The sequence below is a fragment of the Leptomonas pyrrhocoris genome (genome assembly GCF_001293395.1).
Source record: "Leptomonas pyrrhocoris isolate H10 chromosome Unknown, whole genome shotgun sequence".
NCBI lineage: Eukaryota > Euglenozoa > Kinetoplastea > Trypanosomatida > Trypanosomatidae > Leptomonas > Leptomonas pyrrhocoris.
In genome coordinates this window covers 809,661-831,965 of record NW_015438360.1, presented here as the reverse complement: position 1 = coordinate 831,965, position 22,305 = coordinate 809,661, and the positions used below count along the sequence as shown (strand labels likewise).

General features: G+C 57.3%; 8 protein-coding genes across 10 annotated transcripts; all 8 read left to right on the top strand.

Moving 5' to 3' along the window:
* Positions 1-12: 12 nt before the first annotated feature.
* Positions 13-1,911, top strand: ABB37_02764 (putative mitochondrial hypothetical protein; the record flags this gene model as incomplete). The annotated part of the gene is made up of 1 exon (XM_015799875.1): positions 13-1,911. The coding sequence occupies exon 1, from the start codon at positions 337-339 to the stop codon at positions 1,909-1,911; it is 1,575 nt and encodes a 524-aa protein (XP_015661477.1). The 5' UTR covers positions 13-336.
* Positions 1,912-2,781: 870 nt separating this feature from the next.
* Positions 2,782-4,530, top strand: ABB37_02763 (putative spliceosome-associated protein; the record flags this gene model as incomplete). Its single annotated transcript, XM_015799874.1, has 1 exon — positions 2,782-4,530. Exon 1 carries the CDS (start codon positions 3,094-3,096, stop codon positions 4,528-4,530), a length of 1,437 nt encoding a protein of 478 aa, XP_015661476.1. The 5' UTR covers positions 2,782-3,093.
* Positions 4,531-5,111: 581 nt separating this feature from the next.
* On the top strand, positions 5,112-6,190 carry ABB37_02762 (hypothetical protein; the record flags this gene model as incomplete). The annotated part of the gene is made up of 1 exon (XM_015799873.1): positions 5,112-6,190. Exon 1 carries the CDS (start codon positions 5,204-5,206, stop codon positions 6,188-6,190), a length of 987 nt encoding a protein of 328 aa, XP_015661475.1. The 5' UTR covers positions 5,112-5,203.
* Positions 6,191-6,941: 751 nt separating this feature from the next.
* ABB37_02761 (hypothetical protein) lies at positions 6,942-9,328 on the top strand (the record flags this gene model as incomplete). Of its 3 annotated transcripts, none has more annotated exons than XM_015799872.1 (1): positions 6,942-9,328. In XM_015799872.1, the coding sequence occupies exon 1, from the start codon at positions 7,547-7,549 to the stop codon at positions 9,326-9,328; it is 1,782 nt and encodes a 593-aa protein (XP_015661474.1). In that variant the 5' UTR covers positions 6,942-7,546. The 3 variants fall into 3 exon arrangements, with proteins under 3 accessions (XP_015661474.1, XP_015661473.1, XP_015661472.1); XM_015799871.1 differs by having other exon boundaries at positions 6,947-9,328; XM_015799870.1 differs by having other exon boundaries at positions 7,010-9,328.
* Positions 9,329-10,705: 1,377 nt separating this feature from the next.
* On the top strand, positions 10,706-11,333 carry ABB37_02760 (putative nuclear cap binding protein; the record flags this gene model as incomplete). Its single annotated transcript, XM_015799869.1, has 1 exon — positions 10,706-11,333. Exon 1 carries the CDS (start codon positions 10,767-10,769, stop codon positions 11,331-11,333), a length of 567 nt encoding a protein of 188 aa, XP_015661471.1. The 5' UTR covers positions 10,706-10,766.
* Positions 11,334-11,643: 310 nt separating this feature from the next.
* Positions 11,644-13,202, top strand: ABB37_02759 (putative Glycosyltransferase family 28 protein; the record flags this gene model as incomplete). The annotated part of the gene is made up of 1 exon (XM_015799868.1): positions 11,644-13,202. Exon 1 carries the CDS (start codon positions 11,838-11,840, stop codon positions 13,200-13,202), a length of 1,365 nt encoding a protein of 454 aa, XP_015661470.1. The 5' UTR covers positions 11,644-11,837.
* A 430-nt stretch (positions 13,203-13,632) lies between these two features.
* On the top strand, positions 13,633-16,564 carry ABB37_02758 (hypothetical protein; the record flags this gene model as incomplete). Its single annotated transcript, XM_015799867.1, has 1 exon — positions 13,633-16,564. The coding sequence occupies exon 1, from the start codon at positions 13,817-13,819 to the stop codon at positions 16,562-16,564; it is 2,748 nt and encodes a 915-aa protein (XP_015661469.1). The 5' UTR covers positions 13,633-13,816.
* A 729-nt stretch (positions 16,565-17,293) lies between these two features.
* Positions 17,294-21,227, top strand: ABB37_02757 (hypothetical protein; the record flags this gene model as incomplete). Its single annotated transcript, XM_015799866.1, has 1 exon — positions 17,294-21,227. The coding sequence occupies exon 1, from the start codon at positions 17,532-17,534 to the stop codon at positions 21,225-21,227; it is 3,696 nt and encodes a 1,231-aa protein (XP_015661468.1). The 5' UTR covers positions 17,294-17,531.
* Between the last annotated feature and the right edge of the window lie 1,078 nt (positions 21,228-22,305).

The following is a 22,305-nucleotide window of genomic DNA, read 5'->3' as shown; positions in this document are numbered from 1 at the left end:
GTCCTCGTCGAAGAAAGCAGTCGTGTAGAAAGTATTCAGCTGGGCTGTTTCGCCTTCCCACAGAGAGACAAAACGCTTTAGTAAAGTAGGAAAGGAAGAACAAACATAGCTATCGAAAAGTTAATCAGTGGACCTTATATACAGGAGAAGTTGACGGGATTCGCCAAGTTCAAGCAAGCAGCAGCTTCCTGATTGCATCCGCTTCTGAGACCCTCAACCCCCTCCAAAACCAAATTATTAGTACTAGAGTAGTAAAGGCTCTAACAGACAAGTACGCTCAGCAGCCAAAAAAAAAAAAACCCGCCCCCCCCCAAAAAAAAAAACCCCGGCATAGAAATGTTCCGTCGGGTTGCCTTTCCGCGGCTCGTGAGCGCCTCCGTCGCGATGCGCTTCAACCAGGGCGTGACATCGGTCGGTGCGATTCCGAAGTCGGCACCTGCTGCTGCTACCGCCGCCTCCTCCGGTCCTTACATGCCCGCCTACTCGGAGGTGCAGGGCACCACAGGCACGCCGGTGCTGGACCAGCTCATTGGTTACTACGTGAACATTCAATCCCGAAAAATGTACTACAAAGACTTCCTCCGCATTGAGCACCAGGCCGTCCGCTGGGCCTTTGCGGACATCCGCAAAAACAGCGAAGCACTGGCCCACGGGTTGCTGCAGACCGGTGTGCGACCGGGCGACCGCGTGCTGGCCATTCAGCCCTGCAACTGTGAGACCTTCGTCATGCAGCTCGCGTGCGCCAAGATCGGTGCGCTGTTGTGCGTGGTGCCCCAGGAGGCCATCAGCGCCGATAAGCTGCGGTTTTACCTGAACGAGTTTCAACCCCGCCACCTCGTGGCGCGCGAGTGGATCAACGTACCGGAGGTGAAGCAGGGCGAGTTAGTGGAGCGCAACATGCACTTCTGGGACACGATCTACAACGTCATCCCTGAGCTCGGTCTCTCCTACCCGGGTCAGAAGTTCCAGTGGGTGCACTCGCAGGAGTTCTACTACCTCAAGAAGATCATCATCACGGACCACAACATGAACCTTCTCGGTGTCACACCGATGCGCAAGATGCTTGTGTGGGGCCCCTTCTCCTACTACGAGCAGCGTCTGCGCCGTCTGTCGGCGCTGCTGCACCCCGACGATCCAGTGCTAGCGCTCGAGGACCCCTACCCGGCCATGGAGGACAAGCTGCACGTCACCTACTCCCACCGCAACTGCGTCAACGCCGGCTTTTTCTTCAGTCAGCTCATGCGCTTTAAGGCAGAGACGCGCTTCGGTGTCATGCCGAACCACCACACCGACCCTGTAGGCGCCATCGTCGCACCCTACGCTGCTCTCACGTCCGGCGCGGTGCTCGTGCACATCCACTCCGACATGTTCACGGACGACCACGCCATCAACGGTATTGAGAAGCTTTGCGTGGAGGAGGTGGAGACGCTGCTGGGCCGCAAGAAGGACTTCGACCTGCTGCTGAAGCACGCCGGCAACTTCGACGCTGACCAGTTCGAGCACCTGCACTCCGTCGTCCTCTTTGAGGATGGCGTGGAGCCGCCCGTGTCGGAGGACTACCTGAAGAAGCTAGCCAAGGCCCTCTGCCTCGATGACGTTTATGTGTTCCGTGGCCCTATAGAGACGTGCTACATGCTCACGTGGCGCACGCTGCAGAAAGGCCCGCAAGGGATGGTCCCGCACGCGGAGGCGAAGGTCGTTGGTGATCGCGGCACGAGCGACGCGAAGGTGCTGGCGGCCGGCACGCGCGGCAACCTCCGCGTGAAGGGACCACACGTCACCGCCGGCTACTACAACAATGCGGGCTTGATGACGGAGCTGGTGGATGAGCACGGCTTCGTTAGCACGAGTCGCGAGGCCACGATGGACAGCAAAGGCAACCTGGCCCTTCTGTCTCCGCAGACGTACTAAGCTGGCGTTTTCGTTGCTCTTTTCTTTTCTTGAGGGGCTTTCGCGCTGGTCGTGTGTGCGCTTTTGCTGAGAAGGAAGATAAAGAAAGCTGCCACGCAGGCGATGCTACCATGTCGAGTATCCGCTGCGGTTGCAGCGAACAACACAAAGAAAGAAGCGCCGTCTTGCAAACGAAGCTGGAGGGGAAAAGGTTTCGCTGCGTCTCACCGCTTTTTTTCGTAGCTGCTTTTTTTTTTTTCTTCTGTGTGTGCGTGTGTTGGCGCTTTTGTTTTTGTTTTATGGGGAGTTTTATTTGCACGGTGAAGCTCGTTGTTGTTGGGTCTCGCTAGCTGGGTTTGTTTTCGTTCTGTCTTCTCCGAGGGAGTTACTCGCAAACGTTTATCGGAAAAGGAAAAATGGTTCGTGGGTATCACACGCGTGCACACACCTGGGCCATTAGCTGAGCATATATATATTTATGTTGTACATCTACACATAACAAGCGAACAATGAGATGTGACGCGACGCTGAAGGAAAGAAAAGCTGAGAGGTTTCAGCTACGGTGCACCGGTTGCTGATAGAAACGGAACTCTAGCTGCGTAGCTTTTTGGCCGGGAAAACAGCAAGCGAGGCTGATGATGAGACAATAGCACAGAAAAACAACACAGATCATCGAGCACACCAGACATCGGTGTCTCCGTGTACTGTCGTGCGACAGTCATGCAGAGTTCATTGTGCTTTTTTTGCCTGTTTGATATGTTGCTCAACGTCGTTTGTTGGCCCCTCCCCCCCCCCCTCGTGGTTTTCGTGTGTTTGTCTTTCCTTCTCCTCCGTGTTTATCACTCAACTTCATCCACTTCTTTCGTCTCATTTTCGTTTTTTGCTTCTGAAGTCGAATTTGCCTCAACACGTCTCCGTCGCGTGAAAGAATTTCGGAAGCCAAGCCCGCTGAGATTCACATGCTGGGTAGAAGGGCAAGGTAGAGTGTCCCTGTTACTGTTTGTTGTTGGAGTTGCCGTTTTTTTCGAGAGAGGCGATCGTCTAGCACCGGTAGTTTGCAATCATTTTGTTTTTTTCTTTCTCTCCCCTTGTTGCTGCGGTGGAACATTCGATTTCTGCGTTGAAGGGCTTCTTGTACGAGGTGTCTTATCTTTCAAAGAAACACCCACATCCCTTCGCATACTTCGACGAAAGGGTAGCATCATGGCTAAATCCAAGAAGGAGAAGAAGGCGGCGCGCCGCGAGCGTGCCGAGCAGCTGAAGAGCATTAGCCAACGTATTCAAGACAAGCTGTTGTTGGAGGCAACGGAGGAAAAGACTGAGGAGATCATCTACACCCTCGCCCCCGCACCGCCGCTGGTGGAGGAGGCCGCCGAACACGCAGAGGGCGAGCCTTCCGTTAAGGACGGCAGCGCCGCCGCAGCTGCAGCAGAGGGCAGCAACGAACCCTCGTCGGCCGCCGCAGCAGCACTCGGCAAAGAGCACAACGAAGAGGGCGACGAAGGTGACCGGGTGGTGCTGCCCTCGTTGGGCGCCGGTTCTAAAGGCGGTACACGCCCCTCCTCCTCCGCACTGGCGGGGCGGAAGCACCATAAGATGTCGTGGGAAGAGCTGAAGGTGCGCGCCGCGGAGAAATTCGGACCGGCGGCGACAGAGATCGTCAGCGAGCACGACGGCAACGCCGTGGACCCCCTCTTCACGGTGCGCATGAAGATGGAGCCGCACACGGTGCCGGTGCCGAGCCACTGGAAGTTGCAGCGCACCTTCCTCTCTCGCCAGGCAGACCGCGAGGAGGCCGTTGGGATTGTGCCGGCGGAGGTGGCGGCCCTGGGCATTGAGAAAATCCGCGCCACCAAGGACAAGAAGGCGAGCCCCAATCGCATCGCCTTTCTCTCCTGCTTCATGACCGGCACCCCCCTGCGCCACAAAACATACCAGGTGGAACTGAGCAGCGTGGGCGACGTGTTCTACGAGGGGAAGTGGCGCGTGAAGACGCACCACGTACCTGGTGTTCTATCGTCGCGGCTTCGGCAAGCACTCGGCATCGGCCCGACGGCGCCGCCGCCGTGGCTCTACAGCATGCAAGCGATGCGACGCCTGCCCCCGGCGTACCCGGAGATCCGCATTCCTGGCCTCAACGCGCCGATCCCGGCGGGCGGGCAGTGGGGACAGGGCGAAGGGCAGTGGGGCGAGCCGCCGCGCAGCGAGAACAACGCCTTCCTATTCCCCGGGGTGCGGGATGAGGTGACGGCGGCGGGTGCGGCGCAGGTCGAGGTGCGGTGGGGGACGGTGCCCCCGCTCGCCCACCCTAGCGCAGCAGAAACGAACGCGCCGACCCCTCTCCCATCTACGTCCGCACCGTCGCCGGCAGCTGTCGCTTCACCGCGGCCGGCGTCGCCGTCGGGCAGTCGGCCGAACATTACCCCGGTGCCTTTCCAGCCGCAAGCCTACGTCCCACAGCAAGCGATGCCAGCTGCCCGTGTGACGCCGCAGGAGTTCGTGCACGTGCAGGACAACACGGCGAACTCCACGGTGGCGGTGGGGTATGTGATGATGCCGAAAGACGGCGTACAGCAGCCTCAGCAACAGCAGTATCCTGCCGGAAATGTGCGACCAGCGTCGCCCAATGCGCATCGGTAAGCCGGGGTTGCTTTACCCGAAGTAGGGGCGTGTTTCGTTCTCACACGTTTAAGGACAACGGTGGGGTAATGTCGAACCTCTTTTTCTCTGTGTGTGTGTGTGTGTGTGTGTGTGTGTGCTGCGTTGTTGCAGCTCTTTAAAAGAAGAGAAATATGACAAATTCGTAGGATGCCGGACTGCTGCTGAACCGCTAATGTGTCCTCCTTTATTTTCGCATGCGAAGACATATTTGCAAAGAAGCGCTACGTACTTTGATCGTGATGCTGGTCAGCTGTTTCTCGTGTTTGGTCAGCAGCAATTCAAATGCGATGTCTCAAACCAGCTGCATCGGTCTCAACACCCACGTACCCTTCACTTTCCTTCTCGCTGTCACTGCACGGGAAGAAAACATGCCTGCATTTGCCTTCTAGCAACGTCTTTATATCTACATGTATGTGTTTTCCCTTCTCTCCCCTCTCTTTCTTCGCATTTTCCGTGCCGGACGACACACACACACACACACGGGTAAACGCAAACACAACCTCTTATGTTGTACCCGTTTCATTCCACTATTCTTTTTTCCGGTTTTGTCTTATTCGGTAGGAACTCTTCTACAAACCAAATACTACCTCTTCTCTTCCTACAACTCACTATTATTCCTACTGTCTATCCGCTTTCTCCCCGTCCCAGCACCATGTCAGCCGAAAAAGACACTTACACCTTCCAGTATGGCGAGCTGAAGAGGGGTCAGGTCTACGCCCTCGCCATGGCTAAAGTGACCGAAAACTTTCTGCGCGCCAACTTCCATGACTCCCCCAACTACGAGAAGCTGCTGCTGTCCGTCTCGGGCCATCTCACGCGTGATCCGTCGATGGACGACAAGCTGCTGCACGGCTTCGAGCTGGCCCTGATGACGCGGCAGAACGCCGTGCTGAAGGAGGAGCGCGACAACGACAAGGATCGCAAGAAGTTTGTCTTTGAGAACCGCGCCAAGGGCCGCGACGTCAACGACGATAGCGAGAGCGAGGCGGAGGAGGAGGGTCTGACGACAGAGGAGCAGCTGGCTGAGCGCAAGCGGCAGCAGGAGGAGGAAGAGAAGCGCAAGGAGGCGGAGTTCCTCGAGGCACAGGAGCGCTTTCAGGCGATGCTGCGCCGCAAGGAGGAGAACGAGGCACGGCTGAAGAGTCAGGCCCGAAAGGTCGACACGGCCGCCATCGAGCGCCAGCTGGAGAGCCGCGGCGCGGTGCTGCTGAACGAAGGCCTCGGCGCAAAGAAGAGGAGCGGCAAGGGCAGCCCCAAGCCCGGCCAGCTCTCCGCAGAAGAGGCAGCAAAGATGAAGGTGGACGTGGCGCTGGTAATGAAGGAGAAGACGCGCCTCGATACCGTTCTGCACACGAGCGACGAGGAGCTGCCCGCGGCGCTCGCGGAGGCGAAGAAGTCGCTGGCGGAGTACACGCAGAAGACCGCCACCCTCGGCGAGCCCGCATCGCCCACGAAGGAGATGAGCAAGGGAGAAGTGACGCAGCTGCAGCAGAAGCTGACGAAGCAGACAATGGACAAGAACCGCCTTGCGATGCAGCTCAAGGCGATGGAGCCGAACCCGGTGCGTGACGAGCTGGTGGCGGTGCTGGAACAGCGCGACGTGCTCGCCGTCAAGGTGGAGCAGGCTGAAAACGCGTAAGTTCGCATGAGAGGGGGGAAAGAAGAAATGGGGGCGAATAAGTGATGCGTTGTCATGTTGTTGCTGTTGGCTATTGCTTTTACGGTTTTTGTAGCTTTACAGACGACGAGTATCGCTTCAGGTGGACCGCAGCCCCGATGCACAGCGGCTGTACAGCCACAACAGCAGCTACAGTTCCGTTGTGACGGTACGCTTTCGTTCAGTCACTGTCGTTTTTTCTGCCAGTAAAAGAGGGAGGGAAAGAGCAGAGCTACATTAGTTCTCTTGGGGATGAATCTTGAAGTGATCACCTTCTCTCTCTCTCTCTGTGTGTGTGTGTGTGTTGGTGGAGGTGTTTTCCTTGTCGAAGTGGTGCTCTTTGGTGTAACGTAAGTAACCGATTTCGAAGTATTATTTATCTCTTTTGTTATGCAGATGTGATCTGCGGTGTGTTAGTCAAAACAGTGGTGCAACCGTCTTAACGAAACAGAAGCTTCTTTTGCTTCTCATGAAAGCGTTGTTTCTATCCGCCTCTCGCCATCTTCTGCTTGTCGGGTGCGTGCGTGCGTGTGTGTGTGTTGAATCAGTGAGGGGGATCAGGCGGAGAAAAAGGAAATGTGCTGTGCTTTTTGTGGGTCAGCCCCTTTTGCGAGTACGTTTTTAGGCCTTTATGCAACCCAGATGTCGTGCCACCCCCCCCCCCTCCCCCACCTTTCTCTGTCCACCTTTCTACCACTGCTGCTCGTGTTTTGGTCTCTCAACACGGGCTGAAGCACAGCTTTCTGCGTACGTCTGACACCAGCGCCTCTCCTCTCCCTTTCTTATTTTTCTACTATCTCAGCGGTGAGGTGTTCTCCGCGAATTAGAGGGGTTCCATTGAGAACGGAAACTAATCTCTGCCCTCTTTCTTTCTTTGCCGAATCTTGTCGTGAGCGCGTTTGTTGACGTGTGCGTAGTTGTTTTCTCGCCCCCCTTCGTCGTGGACTTCTAGTTCTTGTTCTTGTTGCCGCCTCCAGACTCTAAATTCTGTTTTGCCAACAGCTGCTCTTTCTTTCGTCTGCTCTTCTCGCTGATTTATTTAGTGTTCTCTTTCTTTGTGGCGCGTTCGCTGCTCCGTACGCTTCTGATACGCACACGTCCTACTTGCGAAGCCCTTCTTGTGTTTTTCCGCTTCTGCATTTCACCAACTCTCTACATTTGTTTACCATTTGTCTGGACGAGAGCGCCAGCGTCTCTGGTTTTGTTGTTGCTGTGGAGCAAGGGTTAGGCGCAGAAACGACAGAAGCACTCGAAGCCAAGTAGGAAGCACTCTTTTAAGCTCTAAACAGAGTTTTGGTTTCTCATCTGCACGCACCTCTAAACACTTGACGGTAATCAATGACCGCAGTTTACATTGTGTGGACGGTGATCTTCTCCGTTCTGGCCCTCGTGGCCAGTGTAGCGGCCTACCGCTACTACACAAAGGAGTCCATCAAGTACATTCCTCTCATGTGTGCCATCTGGCACGTAATTTCCGTGTACATGTGTGTCTTACCTTTTCCGCTGCTCGTGCTGGACGTGGACGCATCCCTCACAGCACAAACGCGGCCGGGCGACGCGCAGGGCTGGATGCGCTACTTCTGGATCACCATCTTCGCCGCCACATACTTCTGCGCCTGGGTTTCGCTCCCTGTTTGCCAGATGTACACGGAAGTCGGCGAGTTCAGCGTGAAGGGGCGCATCATGCACTCGATCAAGCTGAACCTGATCCTATACGCCATCATCATCGTGGTGATCGTTGCCGCCCTCGTGTACTTTGTTATCATCACCAACTCGTACCACTCCGTGGCCAACGTGTTGAAGGTGGTCATCTCCTTGGCCAATGCGTGGGGTCTCCTAATTCTCACCCTCTTTATGCCGGCCGGCCTGGTCGGGGTGCCACGCATGCTCTACCGCTACGCCGACGCCAAGCGCTTGCTGCGGCGACGCCTCTATGAGGCCACCGACATCCAAGAGGACCTGGACCTGGCCGCGATGGACCTCGCTGCGATCAAGTCAGAGCTGATCAGCATTGACCCGCAGGTCTCCGACGAGAACCGGCCGCACCTGACCTCCATGCTGGAGCTGATCTCAAATGCCGATCGCGAGGTGCCGATGTACCACATCGCGGCGCAGCGTGTCAAGGCCTCGCCGTCGAACGACAACGGCGACGTGTCGCTCGAGCACTTGGTGGAGCTGAACGCCCGCCTGAAGAAGGCGATTAAGGTGGTGAACCGCACGAATTACCGCTGGACGTCGACCGTGCGTAAGTGCGACTCGCTCGATCAGATTGTGCGTGGTGTGAAGAGCACGAACAACCGTCTCAAGAAGCTGTGGTTCCCAATTCGCGCGTACGTGTACTACACTGGCTGTGTTGTCTGCTCCGTCCTGACCCTCTTCATCCTGTGGAGTGAACTGACGATGCCGCTGCGTGACTGGGTCGGTCACCCACTCGGCGTGATTGAGCTCATCATGAAGAGCTCCGTCCACCTGCCGGGGTCGATCATCTTTCTCTTCTACATGGCTTACTGCGCCTACTGGGCTGCCTTCCAGTTCAAGGTGTTCGACGTCTACGTGATCTACCCCAGCATCGCCGACAACGCCTCCCTCTGCTTCAACGAAACCTTCCTCGTGCGTCTGCTCATGCCGCTGTGCTACAACTTTCTGCTCATTTCGGGTTTGTCTTCCACGGCGAGCGAGACGCGTGTGGACGTCGCGTACGGGCATGTGTACCGCAGCAACATGGACATAGGTCTTCTCTTCGGCTCCTACGTAAACAAGCTGCTCCCGCTCATGATTCCGTTCATCGCCATCATCGTCTTCTTCCAACTCACGCAGCAGGTGCTGGCGTTGGTCGGGATGGAGATTCACAACCCGAACAACACGGAGAGTCCGGCGGTGCGGCAGCGCATCATTGACGGGCGGAAGCTTGTAGAGGCGGAGCTAGGCTATCAGCTGTCGTCGCCGTTCTTGCCCGGCGATGTCGGTGCGGAAAGTGAGCCGAGCAGCGTCCGGAGCAGCGCCGCTCGCCCGCGCGAGGACGCCGTGGACGAGCCGGAGTCTACGCGTGGGCAGCGCTACCGCGAATACTTGAACAAGAAGCGTGAAGGGGAAGCTGCCGTGAACAGCACAAGCGTCTAACGTAATACACTCTAACTACGGCTGTTATTATTGTGTTTTATTCACAATTTTGCTTGGGAAGGGGGCGATATATTTTTGCCTCCAGCGTTTACAAGAAAGGCACAATAACCGGTGTAGCGCACGGCGTTGCGTTGGCGCTCTTTCATTTGTAGCTGTCAAAGCAAAGGTGTATGCCCAATTCTTATTGCCAGTTCTTTTTTCCTTTGTAGATTCTCCGCTTTTTGGTTGTTTGTTTTCGTTTGCGCAACGCTCGTTCCTCGAATACACCGGACGAGGTTTATTTTTCCCCTTTCTCTCTTTCTTTTTCTTTTTTTCTGACGCACACGCCGTGTGCACAGTTGATCTGAAATGTTTGATTGGTTGGGCACGCTATCGTCTCCGTCGCTGCTTCTTTTTTTTTTTCTTCGTTCTTCGCTTTGAGGTTATATCCTCCCACCATCTCCACTTGGCGCTTCCTTGTCGGTGTTTGCGCGCGTTGCACACGATGCTCCTTCTCCGCCATCTTTATTCTCTCGCCACGATACAACTCGGTTTGTTGAGCTGCTTTTTTCTTATCGTTGTCCTTGTAAGATGAAAAGCAGAATACGGCAGTTCAGTTTGAGCAAGAGAGGAGTGTAGCGGCACAGGGAGACGTAAACCCACAGTGGCATTTCGTGTTGTTGCATTATCAGCCTTCTCCATCTATATATATACACAGAGATACACAAAAAGGAAAGGGGTAGTAGAGAGAGAGAGAGCGGCGCCCCTTTCTTGGAAGCATCGCGATGTGACGAGCAGCAAAAGTAATATCTATATTTGTCTTATATCGTTCTTAAGCTTTCTTTCGTCATTCTTGCTCTGTTTTTTTTTTTCTTTGCTGTTATTGTTGCGGCGTAGTCTCTTTCTCTCCCTTTCGTCCTTTGAGGATTGTTCCGTAAGATTCCCTCCTTGTCTCGTTGTGCGAGTCCTCTGCGTTTGGCGTGCTTTGAGTTGTGTTCCTTCGCTCGTTCACACTGTTGTTGCGTACTCCGTAATCACACACATAAACTTAAAGGGAAAGAGAAAAGAGACGGTTTGATTTCTCCTCCGCATCCTGACGAGCGAATGTGTGACGCAGTACGTGTGGTTGTGGTTGTTGGATATTTGCCTGTGTCAATGTAACGTTGTCCTTCAGTTAGCGTTTAAACAAACAAACAGACAGACAAACAGAAAGAAGAAGAAAGGAGGCAAAAAAAAAAGTTGCTGGCCCGTTTCACTCTCCCAGACGTGCATGTGCGAGTCTTTCTTTAGGTATTTGCACAAGCGACATGCAAAACACGTTTCATTTACTCCTCTCTTTCTTCCACACTATGTCCTTTGCGCTTTTCAATGTATTTGCCTTTCGTTCCCGCATTCAAAGAAAACGCAGAGCAGTATTACTACCATTTCCTCAGGACACTGTGAGCACTGCGCAGCAGGAATGTCGAGCGACCTCGTCGACAGCGTGCCGCGCATGCAGTACGTGGACCGGCACGAGCTCCTGCGATCGCTGCTCACCACGGAAGAGTTCCAGGAGCGGCGACAGGAGCAGCTGAACGACAGCACCACCGTCTACGTCGGTAATCTGTCCTTCTACACCACTGAGGCGCAGCTGTACGACCACTTCGCGCCGTGTGGGCACATACGCGATGTTGTCATTGGCCTCAACGAAGCAACCCGCTGCCCGTGTGGGTTTTGCTTCATCGTGTACGAGTCCCAGGCGGCGGCGGTGAGGGCGGTGCAGGGGCTGAACGGGTCGCTGCTGGACGACCGCGTTGTCTCGGTCAGCTGGGATGTCGGGTGTGACGGCAGTCGACGCTGGGGACGCGGCGCACACGGTGGTCAGGTGGTGGACGGCGTGCGACAGAACCTGGACGAGGGCCGTGGCGGCCTCGGCGCACTGCGGCGCGACGCCTTGGGCGTAGCCGCGTCGACGGCGGAGGACGAGCTGGTGACTTATGAGTGGGTGGCGGCGCCTGCAAAGCGTCGTACGGCGCACACGCGGTGAACGGCCTGCTTGGTTCGCTCAATTGACTTGTATAGTACTACTAACCCAAAGAAAGAAGGAATAATTGTTCGACAGGTATTTGTTAGCACAGGATGTGACAATCCTGTCGACCGCAGTGGTTTCGCGGCTGATTTGTGGGGTGTTTACAACGTGAGTAGCTTGACAATTACCATGTCCGCTCCACTACACAAAAGTGGGAAAAGCGATTCTGCCCGCCCTCTACTCTTTCCGATCACCGCATTCACTATTATTATTATTATTGCTTTTCTTTAAACGCTTCTGTTACACTACCGGCGTCTGTAATCTCTGAGGAGCTGCAAAGGTCTGCACACACGAAAAACGTGCAAGAAGGGAGAAGAAGCAGAGTGCCTTATTCTTCTTGAAAGACGATTACGCGTTGCAGCTGAGCATTAATTTGTATATTTCTCAAAATAGTATTTTGAGGCTAGTCGTGCTTCCTCTGTCACAAGCACTCTCGTGCACCCACACACGCACGCACATAAAATGTGGTTCTTAGCCCTCGTTGTGCTGCTGCTGCTCTTATGCGCGTTCCTACTTTCGCTATGGCTCAGTGTATGGCACCACCAACCCGTGGCGCTCTGTGCACCGCACCGTCGTCCCATGAAAATCGGCGTCGTTTTGGGCTCCGGCGGACACACAAGTGAGATGCTGCGCGCCATCAGCGAACTACCGTCTGCCTTCTGGCACGACAACCGACCGTTTTATGTCGTGAGTGCGACCGACGCCCACTCCGGCGATCTTGCACAGCAGCAGGAGCAGAAGCTCTTCAAGCGTCGCGCCATCGTCTACAAAATTCCACGCGCACGTGAAGTGGGTCAGAGCTACATCACCTCTGTTGCCTCGACTCTGGAGGCGGCCGCTGCCTCGTTACGTGTGATCTTTGCGGAGCGGCCCGATGTGTTGCTGACAAACGGCCCTGGCGTGTGCATCCCCGTGATTGCGGCCGCCCTGTGCGTCGCCGCGTGCCTGCCGTGGTGGTACAAGCGGCCTGCGATCGTGTACATGGAGTCCTTTACTTGCGTGGCCCACCTTTCGCTGACGGGGCGGTTGCTGGCGCCGTTTGTGGCAGACGTCTTCACGGTGCACTGGCGATCGCTGGAGAAGGCGGTGCAGCAGTGCCGTCGTCGTGGCACGCTGGTGTACATCGGCTGCGAGGAAGCCGATGAAACGCAAGGCGTCAGCAGCGGCACGACTACCACAACGGCTGCTGCCTTCGCTTCGGATCGCTTTCCACCCCCTCTGCCGTCCGAACAGGAGCCCTACGCGCTGGTCACCGTGGGTTCTACAAGGTTCACTGCCCTCGTCGAAACGATGGTGCAGCCCACGCTCTGCGCGGCTCTGAAGAAGCATTTTCGCTTATCGACGCTGTACGTTCAGTATGGCACGGCGGCGCTGTCCATGCCGGCTGGTGCGACGGCGATGCGGGCAACGCTGCAGGACGGCGAAGCTCCATTGTCGTCACCGGTGCAGCAGTGGATCTGCGGTGGCCTTCGTGTGGAAGCCTTTCCCTACCGGCCCCACCTCGACGCGTTAATTCGCACGGCAACCCTCGTCGTTACCCACGCAGGTGCCGGCACCATCTTGGAAGGCCTGCAGGCGTGCCGGCCGCTCGTTGTCGTGCCAAATCGGCAGCTCATGTCGGACCATCAGCTGGAGCTGGCCGACGGTCTCGCGGCCGGTCGCTTTCTTTTTTCTTTGCCAGTGACGCAACTGGCGGAGCAGCTACCGACGCTGGACGTGTCCGTGCTGCGGCGGCACCGAGGGATGGACGTCGAGCAGCTGCGGACGAGTTTGCGGCTCGTGTTGGCCGGTCATGCAGATGCATCGGGGAACAGCAAAGCGGACTGAATGCTGCTGCGCATCTGCTCTCGCTGTTTTCCTCTTTTTTCTTTCAGGATCCTTCCCTTTTAGGTAAGCCGCGGTTGTGTGCTGTGCAACGCTCTCGTATCGGTTTTCTGTTGCTGCTGCTCCTACTGATGACCGGAGTTTCCACGCCGCCAGAGAAGAAGGAAGAAACAGCGGTTGATTTGTCGAAGCAGCGACGTTTGTCGAGAAAGCAAATTCAACTGAACAGCACTCGCCAGTCGCAAGTCGTGACGCCACCACATTGGCTCTCCCAAGGAGTCTGCGTGAATGGTCTCCCTCTTTCCATAAAGACCGAAAAGGTCTGTACCTGCAATGCGCAATGTAAGTGCTCCAACGCGTCTCTTCGCTCTGCAATTATTCTTTTTCTCTGGTTTTTCACATTATACTCTTACTGCTTTCCGCACCTATGAAAGAAAAAGAATCTCTTCAGCATAGTTTGAGGTACGCTTGACTCTGGTACACAGGAGCAGAGCCTACACGCACCCCACACAAACACACACACACACGCACACGGACATATCTCAAAACTCGCAGATTTCGCACACCATTACCGAACTCACACCGAAAGAGAGCAACGAACAAAAACCTAGGTCACAATGGACGCAGATCGCGCCGCTGTTCGGGTCTTTGACCTCATCGACTCCAATCAACTCAACCAGGCGGCGGGCGCCTTAGAGACAGCCGTGAAGAAGTATCCGCAAGACGACAGCCTTGGCGTCGCCGAGGCGCTGCTAAAGATGCGCGAGGGCAACTACCCCTTTGCGAAGAAGAGGGCGATCGAGCTCAGCGCAAAGACGATCACGAAGCCAAAGGCGGTGAACGCCCTCATCCACGTCCTGCAGAACTGCTGCTGCTGGGAGGAGCTCGCCGCCACCTACGAGCGCCTGAAGCCGCTGCAAAACGAGCGCCAAATCATGGAGAACCTGGTGCAAACCTACGCCCGCATGGGCGCCTACGCAAAGGTGCAGCAGACGGCGACGCAGCTGTACCGGCAGTACAGCGACCCAAAGTACCAGGTGTGGATGGTGCAGGGCATGCTGGCCCAGGTGCCGGCCGACAGCAACGACCACATGCTGCTCAAGCTCGCCACCAAACTGCTGGATGCCGCGGTGCTGACAGAGAAGGGCCACATCGTGCCCTCCACGGTGCAGACGTACGTCGACGTCCTCGCCCAGCAAGGGCAGTACGCGACGGCGATCGCCTTTCTGTTGAGTGAGCGCGCCGCCAAGATCGGCCTGCTCGCCACTCGCCTCGAGCAGCTATCGAGGATGCTGTGCAAAGTTGGTCGCTTCGCCGCAGCGAACGCGGTGGCGCGTTACCTGTGGACCGCAGAGAGCGACAACTGGACCTCCTTCACGCTCTATAAAGAATCGCTCTTGCCCACGGCGGCGAAGGAGGAGGAGGTCGAGGAAGAAGCGAAGACCACCGTGCTGGAGGTGCTCGGCCCATTGCCGGAGATGCGCGCCTCGATTGACTGCCGTACTGCCCACCACTCCCTGGAGGAGGCGGTGAAGCTCGCACGGGAGCTGCAGGTAGCAGAGGAGTCGAAGCACGCGAGCAAGGTGCGTCGTGGCGCTTACCTGGCCGAGCTCGACCTACTGCATAGCCTGCCGACTGCCAAGGACGAAGTGCACACGAAGGTGATGGCCTACGTACGCCGCTTCTACCGCAAGCCCAGCTGCTACCTCGACCTCTCCACCTTCCTCACGCCCGCCATCGCGGCGGAGATCTACGAGTGGTCACGGACCACCACCACCACCACCGACGAGTCTGTCGATGAACTGGAGGTGCACACACGACGCCTGCTGGGTCTGCGCTGCTACGTGGCCTCGTGGGAGACGACACCCGCCGCGGCGGAGCTGCACACGCTGTTCGACGAGTGTGTGGAGGCGTACCACAGCAGCCGCAAGCTGTCCGAGGGCCTCGCGTGGAGTGAGGAAGGGCAGTGCGATGGCTACATCACCGTCGCGCTGAACACCGCTCTCCGTGGTTTCACGGCGGCAAAGGACGGCGCATCCGATTACGCGTACCTCGTGAGGGGCCTCGATGCCCTGCAGTCCGTGGATCGGCGCATGAACAACCCGACGTGGCTCATCTACGCCGTGTGCTTCGCGAACCTGCTGGGCATCACCGACTGCGCAGCGCTGCACCAGCTCGCTTTCAAAAACATCCAGCGGGACACCATGACGCACATTGGGTACTGGCCCATGCTGAGTGGTCTTGCCCTCGAAGATGTTGGGGAATGGGAGAGCTGGGCGGAGGACCACTACAGCCGTCAAGAGCGCGACTGCAGCCTGCTGCGGGCCAAGGTGTTCAACTACACCTCATGGCCCGCGATGCAGGACGTGCAGCGCTTTGAGGCGGCGCAGACCAACTCCCTCTTCCGCTGGCAGTACCCGGCAAATGAGCTGGCGGCGGTGCTGACGGAGTGCCAAACGCAGAAGGACGTGGTGGAGTCCTTCGAGACACGCACGGAGGCCTTGTGGCAGGCGTGGGAGAGACTCAGCGGCGCCAACGCGGAAAGCCTCGTGGACAATACGGATTGGGTGGTGGCGCGGTCGATGATTCTGGGCAATATCCACTCCGCCCAGGTGCAGGAACTGACGGAGACCTTGGTGTCGGTGCCCACGCGGGGGTGGCAGCTGCGCCGCAGTCGGCAAATGCTCGCCTCCGCCTTCCTGTTGCATGACATGGTGGCCGTGCACCTTCATCAGCAGACGGGTCGTCAGAGCGGCAACGCCCGCAAGGGAGGCGGCAAAGGAAAAGGGAACAGCGAAGCAGCGACGACGCCGGCGAGTGCCGCGCCGGTGCTGCTGTGCAAACGCATGGAAGCGCAAGCTGCCGACGCTGGGCCGGTGGAGTACCTACCCGCCATCCAGTCGCTTGCGAAGGTGCTGCGCCCCTACGTCGATTCTCTCGGCGAGGCCACCTCTGAAGTCTCCGCGGATGCGCTGGAAGAGCTGCGTGCCTATTTGCAATCTCTCGTGGCAGACGCAGCGCAGCCGCACAGCGCGGCCGCCTTTGAGGCGTTCCTCTACCCGCAGGCGCACTTCATCGCCGCGCTGCTGAAGATGGCCCCAGCGAAAAAATTGCCGGTGAAAGGGTGGGCAGCGGCGGTGAAGGAGACGCTGGAAGCCGCACAGCACCGCTACGAGGCAGCGACGTGGTCCACGTTGGCCACCACAACCGGACGGACCGCCTCGCCACCCGCTGCTGTGTTGGAGCAGCTGCGTGAAGCGGTGACCGCCGACAGCTTCACGGCGCAGCTGATGGAAGAGAAGGTGCGTCGCGTGGTGCGGTACGTCTCGGGTTTGAAGGTGGAGCTGAGCGTGTACACTCGTTGAGAGGCGCCTCGTTCGTTTTGCGAACAGATGGCGAGGGGTTTTTTTTTTTCATCTGCAGAAGAACGTGCGTTTGGGGGCTGTCGCAGCGAGCTGCAAGAGAAGAAGGAAAGGTGTGAAGAAATTCAAAAGTTGGCTGTATCTGCCGCTGAAATCTCCGAGCTGGAATGGGGGAGGAGGGAAAGGTATCGTGGGCGCAAGCACGTCTTGCCAGTGTGCTTGCTGCCTCTTTTTCGTATTCGTCTGTTACTCTCGAGTATACGTTTTTTGCTGGATGCAATTCATATTCCTTTTTCAAGGCTGTTATTGAAAAGATAAAACTTTAATGGTTTGCTTTAATCTTTTTATTTATATATAACTAATCAAACGAAATAATTGTTTCCGTTGTGTTACTCTCAACTCTACTCTTGCGCACCTTCACAGAAACGCACACGACCGCAGCAACGAACGACAGAAGAGCAGCAGATGATAGGCAACTATCGAGCTTTACGGGAATTAAAGAAATGAAAACAACACACTTTCTTGAAGAGTGGTGGAACTGCTGGATTGACTCGATGAACTCAGACTTTTACTGTGCGCAACGCTTCTCAAACAAGGAATGGAGTACTAGGGGTTTATCCACAGGCTAACAGGGCTTTTTCTCGGAGGAGAGCAACTTCGGTGCTCCAATTACCGGCGGTCATCTCCATTTTTTCTGTCGACTCCCACCCAACTCTAACCGCATGACGAACAGAAGCGTGCGGCTTCACTCGATTCATCTGTGCAAAGCATCCGCGAGCCAGACGCGCTTACCAGCGAGAGTGAAGGGCGTACTGAGTGGTTTTTGCCTCCGTGGTACCATATCGGGCGTTCGGTCAATCAAAGCATCGACCTCTTCATCAATATTCATTTTATTTATTTATAGTGGTATTTACTTCTTCAGTCTAGTAGCGAAGTGGAGACCCTCCCACGGCGCTCATCCATCTATACGATGTTCTCTGCACTTGTTGTTCGCGACGTGCCCGTCGTGCAGGCCCGCTCGCACGCCTCCGCTCCTGCAGGAAAGAATCCCCACTGCTCCGTGTGCCCTCCGCGGCCGGTGTCCGTAACAGACGAACGAACCACAAAAGCGGCTGCAGCCTCCTTGCCTCACAGTGCCGGCGCCGTCTCTGCCCAAACTCGCGCCGCCACTCGCGGCATAACGGACGTGATGGATGACATCTTCCACACCTACACCGGCGTGAACTCGTGGGCAGCCTTCTCGCGGATTCAGGAAGAGGGGGCAGGGCTGCGTCAGCAACTGCAGAACGGCGCCGTGTTTGAGCACCCGGCGGTGCAGCCCGTCACCTCTGCTTTTCTGACGGAGTGGACTAAGAAGATGCGCGCATTGCAAGCGAGTCGCACCTGCGCCGTTGGGGCATCGGCCGATTCTCCCTCGCCTGTGCCCCCAAAACGAAGTACACACAAGAGGTTTTCGCGCATCAAGAAGCAAGCAAGTGGGCCGGTGGAGGATGCATCCTCCATGGAGAAGGAGTTGGATGTAACGGAAGCGGACAACGCTGACGGCGAGGAGGCGGAGGAGGACGGTCTGCTCCCGCGGTGGGACGACATGGAGCCCACGCGGCGGTGTGGCCCCTCCGTGCTGCGCGCCATCCGCGGTGCCGTTCGCACGTACTTCAAGGCTCTGCTGCACCTCGTCACCCTCGCTGAGCGGTTTGCGGGCCGCTGGGGTCACCTTTCGCCGGGCGAGTTGAAGGGTCTGCACGTCGCCATGGCACACGAAAAGGCCGCACACGTGCCTGCGGGCTTTCTTTTTTCCACTTTTACTGAGTTGAACGTGACAGAGGAACGACTGGGCAACGCGGTGGGCGAGTTGGCCCGGTGTGACCGCATGGAAGTGCTCCGGCTGAACCGCAACCCTGGCTTAACACAGCTGCGAACGCTTCCCCCGCACTGTCGCGTGGTGGTGGCCAGCGGATGCCACCTAAAATCGTTCTTGTACCCTCCCGTCCTTAACCCAACGAACACGCCTTTCATTTACACGTCGCTCACCACTCTCGGGCTCGCCTACAATCAGCTGCGCGATGTAAGTTTTATTGCCCTTCTCCCCGCATTGACGTTGCTCGACGCGTCCTTCAACTGCATGACGGACATCGACGCCGTCGTGCGGGATGTGGCGGTGCACGACGCACTGGCCGAGGTCACTTTCCAAGGCAACCCAATCTCCTTTCTAGACACGTATCGCACGACTGTTATTCGCGGGTGCGTGCGTCTGGACAGGCTCGACCGCGTCGCCATCACCAGCGAGGAACGCACGCTTAGCTTTCAGAAGATGCTGTTCAGCGAGCACGCGGCCGACGCAGGTGCGACGATGGAGCACGTATCTGTCGAAGGGGCAGCACCGAATCAAAAGGCGGGGCAGCGAGCACCGGCCATTCACAAGCTGACGCTACCTGCGGTGGTGGGAACGGAGATTGGCAACGCGGCGCACGAGGCGGTGTCGTCAGGCATAGACCAAGTCTCGCGATCGATCAAGTCTTCTGTGCAGAGGCGCTCTACCACCTCTGCGACGTCGCAGATCTCCCTCTCCGCTGCCGCGATTGAAGAGAGTGCGCAGCCGCTGCCCCTGTCCGCCGAGGCGGCACTGCGCACGACGATAGTGGCGGAGATGGAGCTGCTCGTCTTGCGCGGTCTGAGCACGTTGGAGCCTGTCGTGCCGGCGCACACCATCGAGGAGCTGCTGCCGTCCTCTGCCTTTGTGTACGAGCTGGCGGGACTGGGCAACCCCGCGGCTGCCGCAGCGTCCTCGCAAGGGGGGAGCGACGTGCTGTCCAGCCCGTTCACCACGCCGGCGACGTCGAGGGTGCTGTCGCCACTCCTCGCACCCCTCTCTGCACAGAACTCTCCTGGAAGTCGGAAAGTAAAGGCGAGCACGGCGGCGGACATCGGTGGTGGTCGACTTGGTGCCCCGCTTGGGACGCGCGGCAACACCTTTGGCGCCACCGTCACCTCCGGCGGGAAGCGCGTGGCGGCTGCGCTGCCGCTCTATGAAGTAGCATCGCGGGTGTGCATCGAAGGCTGCTGGGGTGGTAGCGACGGCGTGGGTGCGGTGCTTGGCACCCCTGAGACCAAGCATGAAGATCCCGCCGACCGGATGAGCAGTCCGGCAAACGCTGGTGTACAAGTAGAGTTTGAAGTTGGTCTTGCGACACCGCCTTTGGTCGCCCCACAGCGCAACGGTGTGCGTCACGGTGCTAACATGCCTCTCATTTCGTCCGCCTCCGCAGCAAAGCAGCGCAGAAAGGGTGCCTCCCCCGTTTGTGCCATCGCTGGTGGTGGTGCTGGTGGTGCGACTGGTGCCTACGGCAACGCCGCGAGCGGCGGGTTGTCGGGCGTTCGAGACCCGTTCGTGCTCTCGAAGGCATCGCCGGATGGCACGGCGGCCCGGCACAGCTCGCTGTCCGACACCGGCGTGTACACAGCGCAGCTGCCCCTCACCCCCAACCTCGTCACCGCCTTGCAGCAGCCGCTGTTGCTCCATGTGACGGTGGAGGACACCTTCCGTTATGTGGAGGGGCCCGCGCTGAGGGCGGTGGCGGAGATCAGCGCGCCTGCCAGTGCGCGCGGCAGCTCTGCGAATCGCGGCGGTGCCTCCGTTAACGCCGGGCGGGGCTCGCGTGACGGGTCCGCGTGGCCGCCGCGACACTCGCCGGCCACCTCGCTGAGCGTTTCACCGTTTCCAGAGGCGGTGGTGACGGCGGTGTCTGGGCCGGGGCAGAGAGCGAAGGAGGCAGCGGCGGCGGTCGACGTCGCCGACGAGGCCGCGGTGGAGGTTCAGCGACGCAGAATTGGTATCATCCGGCTGAATCCTTTTGATCTTTTCACCGGCAGTGGTGGCGAGGTGGGTGGCACCTCCCTCAGCCGTGCGGCACCCAACGTGGCCGGGCTTTCGAGTGGTTCGCCAGCCGCTACAAATACGACGACGACGTCTGGTGTGCCACTCCCGCACAGCCGCGTGCTGTTTCTGCACGACGCCGCGATGGAGGTAGACCTGTTGTCGATTCGCGAGATGCGGCACGAGCTGCAGCAGCGACAGCGCCAACTCCAAGAGGCACTCCTCGCCTACAACGCTTTGTGGGAGCAGGGGGTGGAGCCAGCCGGGGAGAGGAAAAGTCGCGGTGGGGCGGTGGCAGACGGTCCGCTCGACGCCGCTGTTCCGTGTTTCTCCTTGGACGGTGCAGTTACCAGCAGCGGGACTGCTGCCACGCCAGGCCAAAGCTCGCCTCGAACAGGCAGGCGAACCGTGAATTCACCTCTCGCGGCTCCCTCGATTGCTCCAGTGTTCGTAGCGGGTACCGTGACACCGCCCTCAAAGCCCACTTCTCGCGCTAGTCGCATGAGTATGGCTCCTCAATCCAATCTTCAGTTGCTCCAGCTTCACGCAAACTTGAAGGAGCAGCAAATCAGCGTGGTGCGGCAGGCGGTGCGCATTATGGCCGTGCAAGCACGATTGGCGGAGTTGGAAAGGGCGACGATGTGCGCGGATGTGCGGCTGTCGATCGGTCGTGGGCCGTCGCCGCCGCCGTCAAACAGCGCCGACGCCGCGCTCGATGCGCTTCGGTACCGGGTGGAAGTCCCGCTGACTCGCAAAGGCCGTCCGCAGCCGCCAAAGTCGCATCGGCGGTGAAGAAAAGGGCGCGCACGACTGAGCTGCTACGGAAAAGCAAATATATAAAAGAAAAGAGAAATGTGTCTGGTAATCGCTGGTGTTTATTACTCGCTGCTTTTTACATTCTGCGCCGCCTTTTTGATGACATAGGGCCACAACAAAACGACCACAGCGTCTACAGGTAGTGATGTACATTAGTTCCTTATTTCTTGCTGTTTCTTTATTTTTGATGTCTTACTTTGAAATTTGATTCCTCTTGCTGAGTTCGTGTGGGGCTGCAAATGCATGTATCAGCCTCCCATCGCGTGCGCAACGAAGTACCAAAGCTCTATTGTAGAAAAAAAAATTCTGCTTGATGTTGTAGATGACCAAAACTGGAAGAAAAATGAAAGGTTAGAAGGCCTCAATCTCGGTTGTGTTCCTTTGTAGCTTCAAACACGTACGTTTCCAGATTGCCGATAATGTTCTTGTTGTCATCGTCGTGGTTAAGCGTTTGCACGAGGGGTAAAGCAGCCGGCTCTGAACTCGGCGGAGGTAGAAAGGAAATTGCGCGTGTGCGTCGTGGCGTTGCCGCACCTCCACGAGAAGACGCACTTTTGCGGTTCTGGGCTGATTATTAAAGCTCGAACTTCGTTGTGTTTTATTTTTTCGACTTACTCACTCAATCTCTCTTACTGTCGTTGTTTTTCCCCCTGGTTGTGTGTGTCACTACACTGGTGAATGAGATCTACATAACTCGACGCTGACAGTCGTGGCACAACGCAAGACAAAGAAAGCACCGGTCAGAGATCTTTCTTAACTATTCCCCCCCCCCACCCCACCCCTCACAGTCTTTTTAGAGAAGTTGGCATCAATCTGGTGCTTCTCAAGTTCAGAGGAAAAGAACCGTCTTCGCAGAACCGCAGCAGCGTCGAAGTCAGAAGTGTGGGACCAGAAATCTTGTATGTCCTTGCGGCGTGCGCACCGCCATGTCCTTCCTGCGTCCTACGAAGTCCAGTCTGCGACGGGCGAAGACCACACTCGAGGCGCAGCCCTGTCAGACCGTCTCCGTCGACCCTTCCCCCTCCACCATCGGGGCGGCGCAGCCACTACACGC